The 22341-nt window shown below is 46.4% G+C and overlaps 1 protein-coding gene across 1 annotated transcript in view; it reads right to left on the reverse strand.

Moving 5' to 3' along the window:
• PIWIL1 (piwi like RNA-mediated gene silencing 1) overlaps positions 1–22341 on the reverse strand; it is a 414830-nt gene that overhangs the window by 278231 nt on the left and 114258 nt on the right. The window contains exon 6 of the mRNA XM_088482106.1: positions 9188–9309. Coding sequence (XP_088338232.1) covers positions 9188–9309 — 122 coding nt within the window. The remainder of the gene's footprint in view (positions 1–9187; positions 9310–22341) is intronic.

Below are 22341 nucleotides of genomic sequence, written 5' to 3' on the forward strand. Positions count from 1 at the left end.
CCTCAACATGACTGACATCACAAGAAATTTTCAACAAATTAAACAGATGCACTCTTAACCTTTTGGACAGAATATTTTGGGAGCTCTATCATCCATAGAAAGTCTGCCTAAACTAAGACATCTATGCAATGCCAACCTGTGTTCTCATCTATACATCTTCAAATCTATATCGGGCACCACAATGCCCTACTACTATGCCCTACTCATGAGATGAAGAGTCATATCCTGACTCATCCCAACATGGAAACAAGGGTGCCCCTGCACATAAGTAATAAAATCTGTAACTCAAGCCACATCCTCCATAGTGACTGCTGTTGAACCTGGCTGGGTGTCCAACACAGAAGCCCGCATCTAGGGGAAGAGACAATTACATAACTCCCATGAGCTAGGCACAAGCTGAACGAAAAGAGCAAAGGAGCCATAGACCAGGCTTTTTTGGTCACCTCAGTTGCAGTACCCCTTGAAACATGCGTATGGCACATGATTTCCAGGCTAGAGGCAGTTTACATCTTTCGCTGTTCAGGATAACTCAAGATGTGGGTGTTGTATCTATGGTGCTGAGAAATTTGGTGTTGTTGGTGGTAAAGGTTATTGTCACGTTCGGGCAATGGAAATCTTCCGCTGAGGGATTGGAATTAGAGGACCCAGGTTGGGGAAAGAACCAAAGGCGAGGGACCTGGATGTATGTCTTCCTCATCCACAAGTGCAGGTTGTTGGCTAGACCTGACCAAAGGCACAGAGTCTAACTTACTGGGAGGTGTTCACCAGTGACCCCTCCAAGCAGGATTTGAGTTTAAGCTGCACCCAGCAAGCAGGTCGTGGCCCTTGGTCAGGTATCCAACACAAGTGGGAAACAGAAGGACACAAAAGCACAGGAGAATGACACTAAGCAGACAGCAATTGGATGATGTACAGAGTACACACACTGGATACAGACGCAGAACTGGAACAGGAGAATGACACATAGGAGATAGTACTTGGATGACGTACTGAGTACACACACTGGATTACACTAGGAGTGTTCACTAGAAGAAAGGAGTGGAGCTTGGAACACTGCAACAGCAAGCAATTACTGGAAGTAGCGAAGTTCCTGTTGTCCAGAGCCCGGCTAAATACCCTAAGGTCAATTGGAGAATGGTGTCAGCTGACAGCAACCAGCACTACCATTGGGTACAGGCTAATCGGGTGATGTAGACTGTCATGGCTGCATCTATGACGGTAACCAAAGAAACCAAATCACGTCCTAGCAGACCCCAAGAATAATGCTCAGAGCGTCATGGCGTCTGACCGCCTGAGAGGTCAGGGGAAGACGACGCTGAAGTGAACAGCCGATCCTAGGCCGCAACCTGACCTTTCAGGGTGGATTCCGTACACCTAAAACGCTCATCGGGAAATGTCTTCAGAAAGTAGCGTGGACATCAGACGCCTTGATCCATGCCCTTCCAGTCGATCAGATACTGAAGACAATTCAACCAAAGCTGGGAAATAAGTAATTTCTCTATTTCGAACTCAACTCCCAATTGAATATGAACTTGAGGCGTCCTGGGTGGAGAAAGCTGGAATTGATTAAGAATTAATGGTTCAAGTAAAGAAACATGAAATGTGTTGGATACTTTCAAGGGGTAGCCCCAATTTATACACCACTGGACCCAAAGAATGCAAAACGGTCCGATGAAGCATGGAGCAAATCTCATGCTGGGAACCTTCAACCAAATTTTCTTGGTTGACAGCCATACCCTGTCCTCAGTTCTCAGAAGAGGTACGGCAAGAGGTTTTCAATCCGCAAACTTCTTGTAGTTACTAGAAGTTTTCTTTAACAAGGAATGAATATTCTTCCAAATTTCAGAAAATGATTCAACTAATTTGTTACGGCAGGCAGATTGGAGGTAATTCTTGAAAGTCCGGAACCTAAAGTTATGGGCAAACTCTGCCCAAGGTAACAAATCGACCCAGTCGTCTTGAGACTAAGATACGAAGAGTCTAACAAACGTCTCCAATTCTTGATTCACCCTGTGTTTGGCCATTTGTTTGCGGGTGATAGGTGTATGAAAACTTTAATTCAATTCCACACAAAGAACTCAAAGCCCTCCAAAATGTGGCCACAAATTGCACACCCTGATCGTACACTATTTCCTTAGGTTATCCATAGAGACGAAAGATGTCCCGGATAAAAATTTTGACCAGCTGTGGTACAGAAGAAAGTCCAACCAACGGGATCAAGTAGATCCTCTTTGAAAATCGATCTACCACCCAGAACGTGTTATATCCTTTAGAAGGTGGCAACTCAACTTGTGCCAGGCACACTTAGCACAAGAAACAATAAAATTCCTGACGTCTTCCTTCGGAATCGGTATGAAATACCGCCGGCCGCATGGCCAGTGGTTCGATTCCCGTCAGCGCCTGCCCGACATCAGCAGAGTTCCCGGCAGCGGAAGCCCGACACCGCTGGAAATCCCGATCGTGGATAGTATTCTCTAACCTAACCCTAAACCTCCTTAGGGGTGTCTAACCCTAACCTCCCCAAGTACCTAACCCTAATCCCCCTTCTAGGTGCCTAACCCTAACCACCCCCCTTCCCCGCTGCCTAAACCTAAGTCCCCCGGGGGAGTGCTAACCCTAAGTCCCCCCTGGGGGTGCCTAACCCTAACCCTCCCTCCCCCTAGCCTAACCCTCCCGGGGGGTTGCCAAACCCTAAGTCCCCCCCGGGTGGCCTAAACCTAAATCCCCCGCGGCTGTCCGCTCTCGGTGCCCGGCATCCCTTCGATCGGGATGCCGGGCGCCGGTCTCCCGGCGTCGGGGAAATGCCGGGCGTCTACATCTCATCCCTCGCCGGGATATAACAGTCGGGAAGCCGGCTACCAGTATTAAGGCAGCCGGCTTCCAGATTGTATACGCTTCCTTCATAGAGGGCCACCAGTAGGAGCGCTGTAAGAACTTAAAGGTCTTGAGGATTCCTGAGTGACCAGCAAACAAAGAGGCATGAGCCCAGGTTAGTAAGTTATTACGTAACTGAGGAGCAACAAAAAAATTGCGAGGAGGTGGAGTCAGAAGTTGGGTGTGAGCGAAGTCAAGGGGATCGAGAATTGGATGAAGTGAAGGTTGATCTTCCTCTTGCGGAGGCAGAAAGGACCGAGAAAGAGCATCAACTTTTTTATTTTGAACACCAGGACAAAATTGGACCTTGAAATCAAATATAGAGAAAAAGAGAGACCAACGAGCTTGTCTGGCATTCAGACGATGGGATTAAGCTATAGAAGGTTCTTATTATCCATGATGATTGTAATAGGAAACTTTGCGCCTTCCATAAGATATCTCCGTGCCAATCTCATAGCTAATAACTCCTGGGGGTAAATTTACTAAAGTGAGTTAATAGAAGTGGAGATGTTGCCCATAGCAACCAACAGATTCTACAGTATCTATTATCTTTTAGAAGGTGCTAATTAAATGTTAAGTAGAATCTGATTGGTTGCTATGGGCAACATCTCCACTTCTAAAAACTCTCACTTTAGTAAATATACCCCCTGGTCTCCTATGGCGTAATTCTTCTTTTCCGGGAAAATTTGCTAGAGAAAACACCACAAGGGCGATTCCTTTAATTTTCAGCCACCTGGGAAAGTACTGCTCCTACAGAAGAGGCATCAACCTCTAAAATAAATGGTTTCTTGAGTTGTGGTTGACGAAGAATTGAAGACGTGGAGAAAGCTGTCTTAAGAGTTTGGAAGGCAGTTACGGCTGCAGGAGGCCAATGAGATGGGTTAGCTCCTTTCTGGGTAAGAGCTGTGATGGGGGCAACAATGGTAGAAAAGTTTAAAATGAACCTCCAATAATAATTGGAGCAGCCAAGAAACCGTTAAATGGCTTTCAAGGAATTCGGTTCAGGCCAGTCTAGTATTGCACTTGGCTTGTCCAGGTCCATTTGTGGAGATTTTCCAGAGATGATGTGCCCCAGCAATGGCACAGAAGACTGTTCAAAGAGACATTTGGAGATTTTCCCGTACAGGTGATGGCTTCGAAGACGGGATAGCACTTCTCTAATGTGTAGGTGATGGGACTGTAAACTTTCAGAAAAAATTTAAATGTCGTCCAGATAGACCACAACAAATTTATAAAGGACGTCTGGAAATATTTCATTTACATAACTCTGAAAAACCGCTGGCGCATTACACAACCCAAAAGGCATCACCAAGCACTCATAATGGCCGTCACGAGTATTAAAAGCTGTTTTCCACTCATCTCCTGTCCTAATAAGAATCACATTGTAGGCTCCACGGAGGTCCAATTCAGTGAAGAGGGATGCTCCACGAACCTTGTCAAAAAGCTCCGAAATGAGAGGCAAAGGATATCTATTTTTTACTGTGATTTTATTCAGCCCACGCGAGTCTATACAGCTGAGACCCGTCTTTTTTTTTCCACAAAGAGGAATCCAGCCCAAGCCGTGGAGGAAGATGGTCTTACAAAAACCCTTGGCAAGATTCTCCTTTATATAGTCGACATGGCAGCGGTTCCGGAACCTACAGCAGATAGATACGGCCACGGGGTGGTACTGTTCCAGAACTAGGTCGATGCCACTGTCCCAAGGGCGATGGGGAGGCAATTTATCAGCAGCCTATTCACAAAAAAAGTTAGAAAAATCTTGATATGGTTCTGGTAAACAAGAGTCCGGTTTGGGAATTGATTTATCAGATGAAAGAAGAATTGGTAGAGACATGTTGGGAATCGCACTGGAACAACAAGAGGAAGACACCGGTGAAACCATTTGGATCCCCAAGCCAGTATGTGCATGCTGGACCAGTTCAGTATAGGGTTAGAGTCTGAAGCCAAGGTAGACATAACACCAATGCATGGGAAGTTTAAGGTAGAACTAATAATTCAGTCTCCTCTTGATGTAAGCATCCTACACGAAGACAAAATAGTAGGGTAAATGAATAAATGACGTCTCAAAGGACAATATTGCCATCTACTCCAGAGAGAGTCAATATGCTTGGGAGAGGTAGTACCGGAATTTCCAATTCTTAAGTCAAAGATTCATAATTAAATTTCCGGCGGCTCCCGAGTCCACCAAGGCTTTAATACTTTTGACTCGAGTCTTGAAACGAATGTCCACCGGTAGTAAGCTATCTATTACATGGAAAGGTTTATTAAACACCCCCACCGAACGCTCCCGGAACCAGTTAGGGTTTCTCGTTTCACGAGAGAAGAGGACAATTTTTAAGAACATGTCAAGGGGCAGCGCAGTAAAGTTCTGGAATTGGCGAGTCTGCTCAGCCGAGGTTAAGCGTGAACTGTTGACCTGCATAGGCTCCTCTTTGGACGGCACAGAGGAGGAAGAAGGCACAAATGGCAAAAATCGGTCCTTAAAGCGATTTTCACGCCTTTTACTAGCCAGCCGCTCGCTCTCTGTAGCGCAGATCAATCTTTTTACATTTTTACATTTACTTCAGAAAGACTCAGGAACACGGAGAGGCTAGTTCATACTTAATTTTGTCTGACAACCCATGAAGAAATGCTGCCTTAAACGCCTCGTCATTCCATTTTAATTCGGAAGCAATTGTTTGAAATTGAACCACGTACACTCCCACAGTACGGGTCCCTTGTCGAACTCGTAGTAGGTCTGAAGAGGCCAAAGCGGACTGGCCTTGCTGTCACAACCAGGCACTGAGACTACCTCTATTGAGGTTAAGAACCGAGTGGTTTAGGATATTTGTAGAGGAATGACGGGGGTGACAGACTAAGTCTCCCTATTGAGGTCAAACCCAGGTTTGGCGAGACCTGCTCAGAGGCGCAGAGTCTAACTCACTTGGTGGTTTTCTCCAGTGACCCCTCCAATTGGGATATGATTTTCGCCGCATCAAGTGAGCAGGTCGAGGCCCTATGGACAGGTACCTGGGAGTGACAGAAGACTAGGATAATAAACTAAACACGACTAACACAGGGATCACTGTGAATAACACGGAGGAATGGCTTGCACTGAAACACAAGGACTGAATTAGGGATGAGCGGGTTCGGGGCCTGATTCAGAGCCGGACGCTATTTGCGGACTGTCGTTCCAAAAAAGGGGCCGGCTATTTTAATTGAGCGCTCGCTCTTTGCGGTTTGTTGACGCCACTATGTCTGAGCAAGCGAATGAAAAATGCGCTTGCTATTTTGTAAAGACGCCCCTTTGCCGTTCGCACCACACATCATCTCCGGTATTTATAAGATTAATCGGGAACATCGAAAGGCATCTGAACTGCTCGCAGTGCTTGTGGTATGTTTTTCCAACTGCAATCACTGCGAGCAGTACAGGCTAAAAGACAACCAAGTGACGTGGTCGATGACGTGCCTTTACTAATTATGCACTCCCATTAAACGCCCTTTTGACCGTTTGGCACGCCTGCGTTCGGATTTCCACTCCCCCGTTTTCATGCACCTTCCCCTGTTACCACCCACAAATGGTACATTCTATCAATCAAATTAGCAGAACCTCGCTGTTTTGCGAGAACACGATTTCCGACCGCAATGACTGGTTTGCGCATGCGCACTACGACCCATACGCATGCGCAGTTGTGCGAACATCGCTCAGAGCGAACGAACGGCCGCTTACGAGCGGCTCTGAATCAGGCCCTCGGTTCTCAGTGCCGCCAACTGTGTCACTTAGCTTAGTCAGCCAGCTAGCTGGATGCAACCTTTTGGCCTTAACTAGATGAAAAAAATTATATTGTGAGGTGGTCAAAATTGATTGGAAATGATTAGAAATAAATGTTATTGAGTTTAATAATACTGTAGTAACAAAAACAGGCCCATTTTCTGTGATTTTTGCAGTTTTTATGTTATTTTAAGAAAAAAAATCCAGATCTAAAACCAAAAAACCAAGCAAAAAGAATCCAAAACCAGATTCAGATCCAAAACCAGGGGAGATCCAGATCCAAAACACGAGGGTCGGCACACATCTTTAGACTGAAAACACAGGGATACTTCAGAAAGGTAGTGGAAGTACAGAGATGGAGTTATACTGAGATTCGAGAACAGAGGCCCTGATTCAGACCCGCTTGCTGGTCTGAAGGGCGTTTTTTTTTTTTTTTTTCAGTCCGGCCTCCTGGCCACTTGCTAAGCTGTGGGTGATCACCCACAGCTTAAGCGAGCGGCCAGGTGATGGTCGCGACCATCGGGGCTTGCGACAAGACCCATGTGGTAGGGTCTCGTCTTCCGCAAGCCCGTGAGCTTCCGGCTCCAATAGAGCCGGAAGCTCACCATTGACATCCTTCGGGAAAGCCTCCGTTTGGCCAGCCCCCTCCTGACCCGCCTACCAAACTGGGCGAGCTGTCGATCAACTTCGGCAGCCGCCCCTTTTGGATGCAAGCGCCGGAGCGAGTTATTTCTCACTTGCTCCAGGGCTCGCGCATGCGTACTGCCCGGCTATCGACTCGCTTGCGAGCGGGTCTGAATCAGGCCCAGAGGGCCTGATTCAGAGGCACTCGTTATTTGTGAGCGCTCGCTCCGAATCAGGGCGGGGTATTTATTATTTTTTTTTTAATTCCAGCGTCCAGGCCGCTCGCTAAGCTGTGGGTGACCACCCACAGCTTTAGAGGGCGGCCTGGCGATGGTCACGATTATCGCGACCATCGGCATTGCGAGGAGACCCTATAGTAGAGTCTCAGCACTCGCAAAGCCGAGTGGACTTCCTCCTCTAATAGAGCAGGAAGTCCACTACTGATATCACGAGTGATGTCAGTAGGGCCGCCCACAAACGGCAGGCGTTCCAAACAGCAGGCAGCTTTGCAATTGCGATCCTTACAGATATGTTAATGCAGCAAGAGGCATTACACCTCCTGCGCATTACTTCTCTGAGCTGCGTTATTCAGCGCAGCATCGGATAATCTGCGAACCATCAGCCGGGTGTGGTGACCCATGGGGTCTTGCAGCCGGCCGCCGCAGTTTAGAGGAAGAGGCCAGGAAATCTCCGTCACACGACGGAGATCCTGGCTTCTTCTCTCCTCCGCAACGGCGGTGACAAACTGGTCTCCATGCGGGCTCGCAGCCCCGTTCTGCACATTGGGAATCTGCATTCAGGAGTGGACTGCTGAATAAGGCCCTGAGTACACGCACAGTATATCCAGACGCAGGACTGGCACAAGAAAATGACACTTAGGAGATAGTACTCGGATGTTGTACTCAGTACACACACTGTGGAGCCAGACGCAGAACTGGAACAGGAAAATGATACTTAGGAGATAGTACTCGGATGACGTACTGAGTACACACACTGTGGATTACACTAGGAGAAAAGAGTGGAGCCTGGAATGCTGCAACAGCAAGCAATCACTGGAAGTAGCAACGTTTTACAGGCAACTTCCTGTTATCCAGAGCCCAGCTAAATACCCTAAGGTCCACTGTAGGATGGAGTGAGCTGACAGCAACCAGCGCTACCATTGGTTAAAAGCTAATTAAGTGATGTAGACTGTCATGGCTACATCCATGACGGTAACTGCAGAAACCAAACACAGAGCGATACATGGATGTCCTAGCAGACCCCAGGAATAATGCTCAGCGCGTCACTCTCCGCCGCACCTGGCGTCTGACCCCCCGAGAGGTCAGGGGAAGCCGGGGGTTAAGGTGAGTAACGGCCGTTATTAGCCCACAACCTGACAGTAATTGATTTCTGTAGAAAAGAAAGGGATAAGCTCATTACTTATGTTCGTGTTTGTTCTCAACCTTGCCGTAGGTGGGTTTAAGAAGTGATGAGTGGCTTGTTTCAAGGCGGAAAAAATTGTATCAATTACCATTGTACAAAATGTCCTTGTTCTGAGAAATACTCCATTCAAGGATAATAATTAGTTTTCTCCATCTTGTCACTAGCCACTCATCACTAACAACCCACCAAAGGTTAAGACACAAACTACGTAAACTTAACATTTTCTCTCCTCACTATTGACAACATCCTTTTCTGCACAACGGAAATGCCAGCCACATCTTCATCCCCCATTTGGATGTATTCGACATCTGCAAAACCAACCCTGCCAAAAGTGTAGGAGTTAGCCTATTCTCTCACGTGCATTTTCACATAATTAACCTGCATATTTTGCAGTTCATACTAGAAACAATAATAAGTTACACATCAAAGAATGATCTTGGTTGTTCCCTTTTAAACATACTGCACCGTTTATTAACATTAAAAAAAAATAAAAAAAAATAATAATAAAAAACTAACCTTCGAAACATAACGTTGTAGAACTGAAAACAAGTAGGTGAAGTAGGTGGCAACTCATTTGTCAACGTAATTGTGATTTTCACGTTTTCTCCATTGCGGGTTTGGCTGAACACCTCACTGACCTGAAACAAAAACAAATAGTTACTAACTATTCTTCAAGTTTCTGAATATGGTGCATGAAATTGATTACTGCATTTAGCAGTCTCTAGACTTGATTCCTCCTCCCCATTATGGGCGATATTCAATTAGCCGTGATAAAACAAACTTCTCACCGGAGAAGTTTTTGCGTTATTCGCCAGTTTTCTCGCAATGCGCACTCCGGTTTATCGCCGTATCCAATTACAAAGCACCTAGAAACGTATATATGCGATAATTGAGCATGGCGAAAAGTACAGCACATTTTAGGGAAATCAGTATGTACCCCATAAAAAGCCTGACACTGGAAATCAATATAGAAGTGTATTAATAGCCCTATTAAAAGTGTGGAAAAATTATAAAGTAATTTTTTTGGGGAAAAAAAAACTATTTCTGTAGTTAAATTGGGGGGTACAATAAAATGTGTGTAAGTGGTTCTATATATATATATATATATATATATATATATATATATATATATATATAAAAAGGTTAAAAATACACCTGCTCTAGCCACCTGCAATCCTAAAAACGCCTGTCTCATCCATACAGCCCCCAAAATACCTGACCCAGTACTTTAAACCCATTGTCTGACACTTTTTAAATTTTCATCCCAAAAATGACATGTCATAAGGGGGAATTAAGCTAATTTAAAAATTATTTTTTTCCAAATTTGTCATTGGGGGGTGGGGTCCAAAGGGTTCTGAACCAAGGGCCTGATTCAGAGCCGCTCGAAAGCGGCCGCTCGTTCGTTCCGAGCGATGTTTGCCCAACTGCGCATGCGTAAGGATCGTAATACGCATGCGCGAACCAGTCAGTGCGTCCGAAAATCGTTTGTTCGCTAAATAGCGAATGCCTGCTAATATGAGTGACAGGAGGAGGCGTATGTGGGTGGTAACAGGGGAAGGTGCTTGAAAACGGGGAGTGGAGATCAGAACGCAGGCGTGCTTAAAGGTCAAAACGGGCGTTTTATGGGTGTGCATTTTAATACAGCAGCGTCACTGACCACGTCACTGGGTTATTTTATAGTCAGAACTGCTCGCAAATTTGTGGTAGGAAAAACCAACCACAAGAATAGCGAGCAGTTCATTCGCTGGTCGATGTACTCGATTAATCTAATAAATAGCGGACATGACATAGGATGCGAGCGGCCAGGGGGCGTAGTTATCCAAAAAACGACCAAAAGTTTTGTTCGCTCGTTCAGACATAGAGGCGTGAACAGACCGCAAAGAGCGAACGGTTCATTTGAATAGCCACCCCTTTTTTCTGAACGAACGACCGCAAATAGCGTCCGGCTCTGAATCAGGCCCCAAGTCCCCACATTTTTAGCCAAACAAGTTATGGTAAAACTTACCCTTGTTACCTCTCTTTCTTCGAAGTCCATATGGTCCACAGGGGAGACAATGGGCTGTAGGTGGGACATGGAGGACCGGACTCCCAACGGCAAAGCTTTTTCATTCTAAGGATGCTCCGGTCCTTTCCCCTATACCCCGTCCACAGCCTGATAACAACTCAGTTTTGATAACAAGCCCAAGGCAGGAGCAGGATAGGAGAGAAGGAAGACTGTACACTGAAGAATCACTCTCACACACAGAGAAGAAAACAAGTGACCAACAGAAGAAACTCATAGAGGCCAGGTGCGTCAGGGCGAGTGCCCTGTGGACCGTATAGACTTCGAAGAAAGAGTTAATAAGGGCAAGTTTTACTATAACTCTACTTTTCTTCTTCAGGGTCCATAGGGCTCTACAGGGGAGACAATGGAGATATCCCAAAGCAGCTCCTGAGCTGATAGGAGAACACGGCACCTGAAGGAAGCATCCTGAGAGGCAATTGTTTCAAAGGCATAAACCTAAGAAAGGTGTGGATAGAAGACCACGTGGCCGCCTTGCATAGTTGTTAGAGGCGCCACGCCGGGCTGCCCATGAGGGACCCAAGGAGCGAGTGGAATGAGCAGATACCGTAGCTGGCACAGAAAGGCCCATCTGAGTATAAGCCTGTGAAATAGTCATGCAAAGCCATCTGGACAGCATTTGTTAGCTGGCCATCCCTTCTTATGGAATCCATATAAGATGAAGAGGGAGTCCGATTTCCTGATGGAACTAGTACGGCCCAAGTAGATCTTCAGAGCACGGACCACATGCAAAGTAGCCTCACCTTCCGAGAGGTCTGGTGATTAGAAGTTCGGAACCTCAATTTCCTCATTAAGGTGGAAACGAGAAACCACCTTGGAAGGAAGCCTGGGCGTGTTCGAAGAACAGCCCTGTCCTAATGAAAGATTAATAGGGGGGTGCGACTTGAAAGCACCCTTAAATCCAATACCCTATGGGCAGATGCTATAGCCAGAAATAAAGTCTTCGCAGTGAGCCACTTGATATCCACTGATTCCAGGGTTTTGAATGGAGATTCCTGCAGTGCGTGGAGAACCACTGACAAATCCCACAAAGCCACAGGAGGGACAAAGGGGGGTTGTATAAGTAGAACACCTGAACATCCGGTAGATGAGCAATTCTGCGCTGGAACCAGATGGACAGAGCAGGGACGTGCACTTTCAGAGATGCTAGGTGGACTCTAAGATCCAATCCAGCATGAAGAAAGGCAAGTATTCCAGAAACCTTAAAAACTTGAGTCATAGTTTCTAGGCACACACCACTCGAATTATGTATGCTATACCCGGTGATAAATTCTGGCAGAGGCCGGTTTACATAGCATGGTCTGGACCACAGAGCTAGAAAATCCTTTAGATCTTAGGAGGGATGTCTGAAGAGCCAAGACGTTAAAGAAAGGTGGGCCAGGTCCGGATGTAGACAGGAACCCTGAGACGACAGGTCTGGTCGTAGAGGAAGTTGAAAAGGAACATCTATGGAGACACTTTGAAGATCGGAGTACCAATGGCGTCTGGGCCAAGACGGAGCTACCAACAGGACTGTGCCCCCTTTCTGTTTGAAGGAAGAAAGGAGACTGGAGGGAAGAGGTATGCCAAATGGAAGGTCCACCTCACAGATAATGCATCCACTAAGTCAGCGTTGGGGTCCTTTCTCCTGGCTCCATACTCTGGAAGTTTGTGTTTGTTTCGTGAGGCCATGAGGTCCACATCTGGTGACCCCATTAGTCCACCAGGAGCTGAAAGACTTCTGGATGTAGAGACCACTCCCCGGAATGCACATTGTGACGACTGAGGAAATCCGATTCAGATTGAGAATTATCCGATGGGGAAATCGATCCCACATTGAGAGGATTCATTTCTGTAGAGGCTGGGAATGAAACCGGGCATATTCCACCATGTCGAAAGTCGACACCATGGAGCCCAGTAACTGCATCGCTGAGTGAATGGATACTCAGAGACTGTGTAGGAGTCTGCGCATCCGATGCTGTAATACCGAGATTTTGTCTGCTGTAAGGAACATTCTCTGCACCTAAGAGTCCAGGAGGGCTCCCAGATGGTGAGAAGGCATCAGGTAAGACTTTTTCCAGTTGATCAGCCGTGTGTTTGTACAAAGGCAATGGTCATGTGTAGATAGCCCGAGGAGCCGTAGAAAGGCCAAAAGGCACATTTTACAGCTCTTACAAGTGCAGGTATATTGAACTTGTAGGGGGAGTCAGTGAGAGAGATCTGTGTCTTCGGCCTCCCCAGCTGATTAATCGGAGTCTGATAACTGGGTGGACTGGGAAGATAACACAGCACGTTTAGTAGGTTTACTAGGTAAGGGTCTCTCCTTTTGCAGAATTTGTTGAAAAGCTGTAGAGGTATTAACCAGACTGCACTAAGGTAGAAAACATGTCTACCCATGGGGGAGGCAAAGGATTTGCAGGAAGTTCCTGTTCTGGCCATCCCATAGGGGGAGCTACCAGAGACCCGCTAGATGGGCTGCAATTTTTGCCAGCACCTGTCAAAAAGTAGCCCAGGTTGGGTCCTGAGGAGAGGACACCGGGGCTGATGGGCCCGAGGCAGTATAACAAATTGCACAAAGACCATCCTTAAGGAAGTCCTCTGAAGCTAAGTGTGCTGAGCAGGACTTTCAAGACACCAGAGAAATAGCTGGAAGAATAATGCAACACACAAATCTGGCACAGTGCAGTGGGCAATCCAGATGTATGTGTAATATGGCACAGTGTAGTGCGCAACCGCAATATATATTATGTGATAGCCCTCACAAACATAGAGAGACGTGAGGTACAATGAACCCCCAAAAGTTGAGAATGACACATGTATTGGTTTTCACAAAGTTTTCTGCTTCAGTGTTTTAAGACCTTTTTGTCAGATGTTACTATGGTATACTGAAGCAAAATTACAAGCATTTCATGTGTCAAAGGCTTTTATTGACTATTTCATTAAGTTTATGCAAAGAGACAATATTTGCAGTGTTGACCCTTCTTTTACAAGACCTCTGCAATTCGCCCTGGCATGCTGACAATCAACTTCTGGGCCACATGCTGACTGATGGCCGCCCATTCTTGCCTAATCAATGCTTGGAGTTTGTCAGAATTTGTAGGTTTTGTTAGTCCACCCGCCTCTTGAAGATTGACCACAAGTTTTCAATGGCATTAAGGTCTGGGGAGTTTCCTGGACATGGAGCCAAAACTTTGAAGTTTCATTCCCTGAGCCACTTAGTGCTAGAAAAGGGATTGGTCATCACCAAACTATTCTTGGATGGTTGGGAGAAATTGCTCTTGGAGGATGTTTTAGTAGCATTCTTTATTCATTGCTATGTTCTTAGGCTGAGAAGCAACCCCACACATGAATGGTCTCAGGATGCTTTACTATTGGCATGACACAGGACTGATGGTAGCGCTCACCTTTCCTTCTCCGGACAAGCGTTTTTCCAGATGCCCCAAACAATCTGAAAGGGGGTACAGAGTAGGCTGCTAGGCTGTTTAGGCTGCAAGGGTGTTTAGTTTCTGAAGTGTTTAGTTCTCAAGTGTATTGAGCATTTAAAATCAAAATTAGCTTTAAACCAGAGTTAAACCAAAGGAAACCGAATGGAAAACAAACTACAAGAAAGCCCAAACACCGATGGACTACAATCAAGCTATACAGTGAGACAACAAAAACATCAAAACTAACTCCTGCAGTCTGCATAACCTGCGCTCTCTACACTGATCTCCTTGGTTTGGAATCTGCAAAACTTTTGACCACAGCTGCAGCTTCTTGCATTGAAATTTCTGTTTCTGAGAAACATCTGAATGCACATCCCAAACAATGTAATTTGCTTTATATACACACGATTGTCCTGTCTAAATGTACCTCTTACCAGTGTATTATTTCCTACTCTTCATTTGACTTTTATTTCACCTACACTATTTAACTACTCTCTTCCACTACCTCACCGCCGTAATACACTGCCTAATTGTCTACATCCCCTCTAATACCTGCATCCTCTGCTGTGCTTCCCTGCCTACCTCCTATTTGCTCACTTGTCATCCTTTGCTCTCCCTCAACCCTGGGTCAGCCACCATGCCTCTTCGCACCTGTCCCAAACCAACCATCTCCACTGGCTTACACCTTCCCCTTAGATCTAACCCACACCCACTCACACACAACCCAGACAATCTCATCCACATATCCCCCGTCCCCTCCCTCCCATTTTCCTGTGCTCTCTGGAATAACAGATATGTCTGCAATAAACTGCCCGCTAACCATGACCTCTTTTATTTCCCACTCTTTATATCTTCTCGCTATCACTGAAACCTGGCTCTCCTCCTCTGACACCGCCTCCCCTGCTGCGCTCACCTGTGGGGGCCTCTCCTTCACCCACTCTGTCAGACCTGACAACCGTCAAGGTGGCAGAGTTGGCATCCTCTTATGCCCCAACTGCACCTTTCGCATTATTCCACCTGAGCCCTCCCTTTCTTTCTCCACCTTTGATGTCCACTCTATCCGTCTCTTCTACCCCATTCATCTCCGTGTTGCAGTCATCTACCGTCCCTATGATCCCCCACCCAATTCCTTGACAACTTTGCCGCCTGGCTTCCCCACTTCCTCTCTGCTGACCTCCCCTCTATAATCCTTGGTGACATTAACATCCCTATTGACAAAACAAATCCTGCATCCACCAATCTTCTTCCCCTCTCCTCCTCCTTTGGACTTTCTCAAGGTACCTCCGCTGCTACCCACTGTCTCGGCCACTCCCTTGACCTCGTCTTCACCAACCTGTGTGCTCTCTCTGACATCTCCAACTCTCCCTTCCCCCTCGCTGACCACCATCTACTCTCCTTCACTCTCAAGTCCTCCACTCCTACCCTCACCCAAAGCCACCATCACCAGACTCAGTTTTGAGAGTCTCGACCCTGCTGTTCTGTCTTCCTCACTTGATACTCTCCTTTGTCTTCTATTAACCATGGCCTGCCCTAACCAGGAGGCCTCCTTCTACAACATCACCCTCACTTCTGCACTTGACTGCACCCCTCCTCCTGTCCCCCTCCGTCAGTCCAATCCCCAGCTCTGGCACTCCAAACTGACCCGGTTTCTCCAAAAATGCACGCGCACAGCCGAGAGCCATTGGAGGAAACCTCGCTCTCTGGCGGACTTCCATCACTTCAAATTTGTCCTCTCTTCCTACAGCTCGGCCCTCTCCCTCGCAAAGCAATACTTCTTCCAGTCGCTCATCTCCTCTCAGTCCTCCAATCCCCACCGCCTCTTTGGTACTTTCAAAACTCTCCGCCGCCCCCCACCTCCACCCCTTCCATCCTCCCTCACTGCATTTGACTTTGCCTCCTTCTTCTCTTCCAAAATTTGACGCAATTCGTCACAGTATATCCTCCAATCTCCCTGCTGCAACCCCACCTCGCCCACCATCCACACCTCCCGGCCACCCCATCTTGTGCCCCACCAGAGGTGATGAGGTCCACTCCCTCATCTTGTCCTCTACCCCTTCCACCTGCCCCCTTGACCCCCTCCCTTCTTGGCTTCTACGCTCCCTTTCCTCCACCGCCTGCTCCCACCTTGCTCACCTTTTCAACTTCTCTCTCTCCACCTCATCTTTCCCTCATCATTCAAACATGCTCTTGTCACACGATACGCACTTAGGTGCAAAAAGTCACGTTTGGTAAACTTTTCGCACATAATTGTATACGGCCCTAAGTGTCTACGTCTCTTGCTCTATCCCCTACTAACCCTACTAGGATCTCTCACACACCTTGTGGAACTGCACAGCAGGGATATTCCACATGCAGACCTTCAGCTGCTGTGGAACTACACATCCCAGTATACCCTGAGTTTTGCCATTAGAGTATGCTAAAACTGTGGCAATGCAAGCTAGAATGTGTAGTTCCACAGCAGGAAGGGCAGCAGGTTGAGTACCCCTCTTGTACAGTATCTCACTCATCTCAGGGATCTGTGTTTCTCTTGCTTACAACTTGTGGATTTGTCTCTCATTTACCCTGTGTGGTATTTAATTCACTAATCATTTTGAATCTATTTCTATCATCATCCTTCTGCACCTGTGTCTCACTCACTCGCTCCTTATCGCAGTCTATCTCTGCCTCCTTGTGGTTTTTTTCAGTGCTGCTTTTCATTTTTCAAAATAGAGAATTAGGAGATTTGGGGGAAAATTTATTAAAGGTCGAGCTTGGTATTTTGCAAATTTGGTAATTTTTCCGTCGTCTTTGCAAACCGACCATTTACTAAAGGCAAAACCAAAGGAAAAGCAAATAAAATACAGACTTTAGAACATCAGACCAACTATCGATTTTTTTTTAACATAGACAAAGTATAGCAGCCACAGATTTACTAGGCGCTGGTTTGCAAACCGAACAAAAGCCAAACCTAAGACGAAGGCAAACTCGCCCAAACAATATATCTGCCTGTTGCAGGGGAGTTTGGATTGATGCTAAAGCAGGGGACTGAATCAGTATGACTTGGGTCCGGCGGTTCAAATTCCAACGCCGGAAGTGAAGATCCCGATGGGGTAAGTAAAGTAACTAACCCTAACCCTCCCCCACCACCGACCATCCTTTAGGGGTGCCTAACCCTAACCTCCCCCCTAGTGCCCAACCCTAAACCTCCCCCTGTAAGTGCCTAAACCAAACCCCCGCTCCACAGCCTAAACCTAACCCTCCTGAGGGGGTGCCTAACCCTAACCCCCCCTTCCCCTAGCCTAGCCCTATGTCCTCCCCCCGGGAGCCCATAACCTAACCCCCCCCCCCCCCTTACCTTTGTTCGGTATGCTGGGCGTCAGACTCTCGGCGTAGGGATTTTGACGCCTATCATTAGACCTCTGCCGAGATTTGACAGCCGGGAAGCCGGCGGTTGGCATTTCGACCGTTGGCTTCCTGACTACATACCCAGGGGTCACAGTGTGGAGATCATCTGCAAAAAAGGTAACCAGCCCAAAACTTGTCAGCCCAGGGCTGGAATCCCTAATGGAAGTGATTGACAGTGGGTTTGCCATCGGATCTGCTGCAGTATAGGAGTTTGAAATCCGACAGGGTATCAACGTCTTATTTGAAATGACAATCAAAACCAATGTATAGTAAAGTTGTTTTTTAGACTGCAATCCGACGTCGATACCAGTCACTGATAGCCGGTTTTGAAATAGACAAAAAAAATCAACGCTTAATAAATTTACCCTTTGGAGAATGAAATTCTAGTAACAACTTAGCATGAAGTTCTGGGGGCACAGTGAAGGTGTAAGCAGCTTCTACTTACATATTTTGCAGGACAGCGTTTATTAGATTTTTAATTTAATCAAAACGACCGGTGTTTGGTCGAGAATAGCGTCGGGTGTCCCAGCCAGGGATTGTTAACATATGCTTCATTGCTTTGCTCCAGCTGGGAGACACCACAAATACCAGCGCTAACAGGCAGCGTAACATAAAAAGCTCACCTGCCCGTTATCCAGCAGTCCTTTTAGTCTAGCTCCTGTGACCCCCCCTGTTCCTACTAAAAAGCTGGGGTTCAAAGTATCCTGCCGCTGTCAGTACACCTCGCATCCTGCAAGCACTCGCCTGTTAGTTGGGGCCAGTCTACTCCGTTGTGGGCCCGTCAATTGGTTCTTATATCTTCACCGCAGCCCACATACCATCAATAAGGATACCTCTGTCTATCATCAGTACTGCTAATGAATACTAGAGGCTTTTGATTTGCTGCTAAAGTGAAATTATACAGATGTATCCACAGACATCTCTCCACCGTGCACTACAAGTCGTTCCACACATAACACGGGAGCTCAATGCGACTCAGTAGCACAGAGCGTCTTTTTGTGCGTCTTTTTACCTTCAACTGCGTCTTATTCACACAACGATGTGACTAGATAGCACAATCAGCTTATGCTGAACAAAATGATAAACAGCATGCCTATGTTCTGTGTGTGACTGCGGGTGTATCTGCATACTAAATGCTACGTTACAGTGTTACAGCAGATACACCCGCTCACAGAACACAGGCATGCTACACATCATTTTAATCAGAAGATGCTTGTGCTATCTAGTCACATACTTGTGCAAATAAGACGCATTTGAAGGTAAAAAGACTCACAAAAAGATGCTCAGTGCTACAAAGTCACGCCACGGCATGGCGCGACTAGAAGGGCTGTTTACCGCGCAAGGAGGCTAGATGTGGACCCTTCTGTACTAACACTGGCTGATATGAGTAGCACAGCACTAACAGGCTACTTATGCCTTCTAATATCTATAGATACTTATATATTTTTCCATTGGTGCTGCACAATACCACTTTTAGGAGCTATATTAGACTGGCTTTTTTTATTTAAGCATACTTTATATACCCTTTTTAACTCTTTGTATGCCTGTGTGTACACAGATTTCTTTACAACATTTATTTACCACTGTCCTGGTTACATGGCTTGTATTATTGCAAATATTTGTATTTGTTTTATGACCGTAAATATATCACCAGCACTCCCCCTTTTCTTTTTTCTGGTTTATTGGTAATTTTAGGGGTTAGCACTCCATTATTGAGGCAAGTTGCAGGACAATTTATCACAAATATAATTAGAGTTGGACACAGATATACATTAGAGCCTGGAATTTTTCTATATTCCCATTAAACCTCAACATGCTTACTGCTCCTCAGATGTCCCATGAATTCAGCTCTAGTACTGTAAAATTGCAGTTGATTTTTTTTTTTTACTTTTCTTGGGACTTGATACTTTTTCAATATTGACACTATTTTTTATTGGTTCCATTAAATGTCTCCATACTACATTTCATTTAATGTCTCCATAACCAAGAATGTTTTTTCCAAAATGTAAAATATATTACAGCTGAGGGTTATGTATGGGTTATATTATGAATCATCAGAGTGAATTGCAGATCTCGAAGCAGGAATTATCACAAGTGTGGGTAAACAACCTGGCAAGCAATTTAAACTTGGACATATAGGGGATTCAATTAGGAGCGGGAAGGAGCGAATTGTTGTGCAACGGCATGAAAACACTGACAATGCACATCACCTTGTCCCCTTGACACGGAATTAAGTACTAAGGGCCTGATTCAGACCAGTTCGCTAGATGCATTCGCACGCAGCCAAAGTATGCAAATCCCACGATTGCATGGCAAGGCATTAGCACTTCCACTATGTCTTGGCGTGCGATCGCGGTGTGTATGTAGATGCCCACCGCCTGTCATAAGACGCCCACTTATATGCAACAATCGGTAACATCGAGTACCATCTGAAGAGTACGCAGTGGCTGACCATACACTACCACGAGCACTGCGAGGGCATCATTGTGTAATTCAACCATGTGACGTGTACTATGTAAACATCAGCAGGCTATGTGCGAACACAGCCTAGCGAGCAGGTCTGAATCAGGCCCTTTCCTATGGGGCTGCTAACAAATATCTCCTAATTTGGAGATACTATAAATGAGGCATTTGGCCTCAAGTACTACTGGGGACAGATTACTTGCTCCTAATTGGACCGACCTCACAGAGTAAATCCTAATGGTCTGCCCAAAACCGCTGAACTCTTGAGAGATGGCCTGCTCTAATAAAAGTGCAGCAAAAAGCAAGAAGACTAATCAATATTGCTGTCTATACAGAACACTGACAATGCGGGTAAAAGTGAAAAATCATGTTGTCATACTGGATTTTTCCACTTTTAGACGCATTGTCAGTCTTCTGTATAGTCAGCAATGTTGATTAGTCTTCAAGCTCTTTGCTACTTTTTCACCTGTAATAATATGCTACTTTTTTGCTATTATGCTACTTTAACGCAAATATTTGTGCACATTTTGTGCAACTGAAAGTGCCATGTTAAGAATAGTACAGTAGTTGTGGCAGTGCGCACATACTGTACTAAAACGCATATCTGGCATCACTTTGGTGAATGTGTCGTACGGAGAGCAAAGCTGAGTAAGGACACTAAATCACATGTGCATTACTAAAGAAATTCACAAAACATGACCTGTTGGTGGTACAGATGTGTCCACATACATCTATCCTTCGTGCGCTGTCGCACAACACAACGCGGCAGCTCCACGTGACTCGGTAGAGCTGAGCGTCTTTCGGATTACTTTTTACCTTCCAATGTATCTTATTCGTACAGCGTTGTGAATAGAATGCGGATTAAAAGAGATATGGTAAGAACTTACCTTTGTTATCTCTGTTTCTACGAGGTCCATAGGGTCCACAGGGTTGACCTTGGGGGTATAGCTGGATCTGGATCCACGGGCACCACGCAGTTAAAGCTTTGCTGCTCCCAGGACGCACTGGGTCCATCCTCCTATATACCCCGCCCCAGCCACAGTCACCTCAGTTGCTAAGAAGCCAAGGCCGGAGGAGATAAAAAAAACATAGAGAAGGAAGACTGGAACACACAAGAACCATACTCACAGAAAGGGAGACTGAAAACCGGTGACCAGCCACAGAGCCCATTTGAAGCCAGGTGCGTCAGAACGGGCGCCCTGTGGACCCTATGGACCTCGTAGAAACAGATATCAAAGGCAAGTTCTTGCCATATCTCTAGTTTTCTAATTCAGGTTCCATAGGGGGTCCACAGGGTTGACCTTGGGGATGTCCCAAAGCAGTTCAACTAAGAGCAGGGACGCTCCTGTGCTGAAAGGAGAATCCAGCGCCCGAAGGATGCATCCTGAGAGACGAACGTGTCAAACTTATAGAATCGTAGCAAAGTCTGTATGGAAGACCAAGTGGCCGCCTTACACAGTTAACAGCTGAGGCGCCACAGCCAGCAGCCCACGAGGGACCCACAGACCGAGTGCAATGAGCCTTAACAGAGGCTGGGGTAACCCCGCCTGGGAATAACCCTCACAAATAACTAAACGAAACTAACGGGATAAAGTCTGCTTGTTGGCAGGCCAACCCCTCTTAGGAAAACCAAAGAGGACAAACAAAGAATCAGACCTGCGAACGATACTAGTGAGATCAATATAAACCTTGAGAGCATGGACAACATCTAAGGAAGCCACACCTGCCGAGAGATCAGGAGACTGAAATGCCGGCACCACAATTTCTTGATTAACGTGGAACTTGGAGACGACCTTAGGAAGAAAACCAGGATAGGTGCGAAGAACCGCCCTGTCCTGGTGTAAAATCAGAAAAGGCGAACGGCAAGAGAGTGCGCCTAGTTCTGACACCCTTCTGGCTGAAGCAATTGCCATGAGAAAAAAAGTGTCATCCACTTTAGCTCCACCGACTCTAGAGGCTCAAACGGAGGACCCTGCAAGGCCCGAAGGACCACAGCCAAATCCCAAGGAGCCACTGGTGGAACAAAGGGAGGTTGAATCCGGAGGACACCTTGGAAAAAGGTACGGACATCAGGCAGAGTAGCGATTCTATGCTGGAACCATACAGAAAATGCGGACACATGAACCTTCAATGAAGCGAGGCGTAAACCCAAGTCCAAACCAGACTGAAGAAATGCCAAAATCCTAGAAACACGAAACGCTTGAGGATCGTACTTCCTGGACTCACACCATTGAAAATAAGTATGCCACACCCTGTGGTAGTTTTTGGCGGAAGCTGGCTTACGTGCCTGTAGCATTGTGCCGATGACTGAGCTGGAAAAGCCCCGGGCTCTCAAGACTGATGTCTCAATAGCCACG

Source organism: Taudactylus pleione, unplaced genomic scaffold (assembly GCF_031769625.1).
Source record: "Taudactylus pleione unplaced genomic scaffold, aTauple2 ptg000282l, whole genome shotgun sequence".
Taxonomy (NCBI): Eukaryota; Metazoa; Chordata; class Amphibia; order Anura; family Myobatrachidae; genus Taudactylus; species Taudactylus pleione.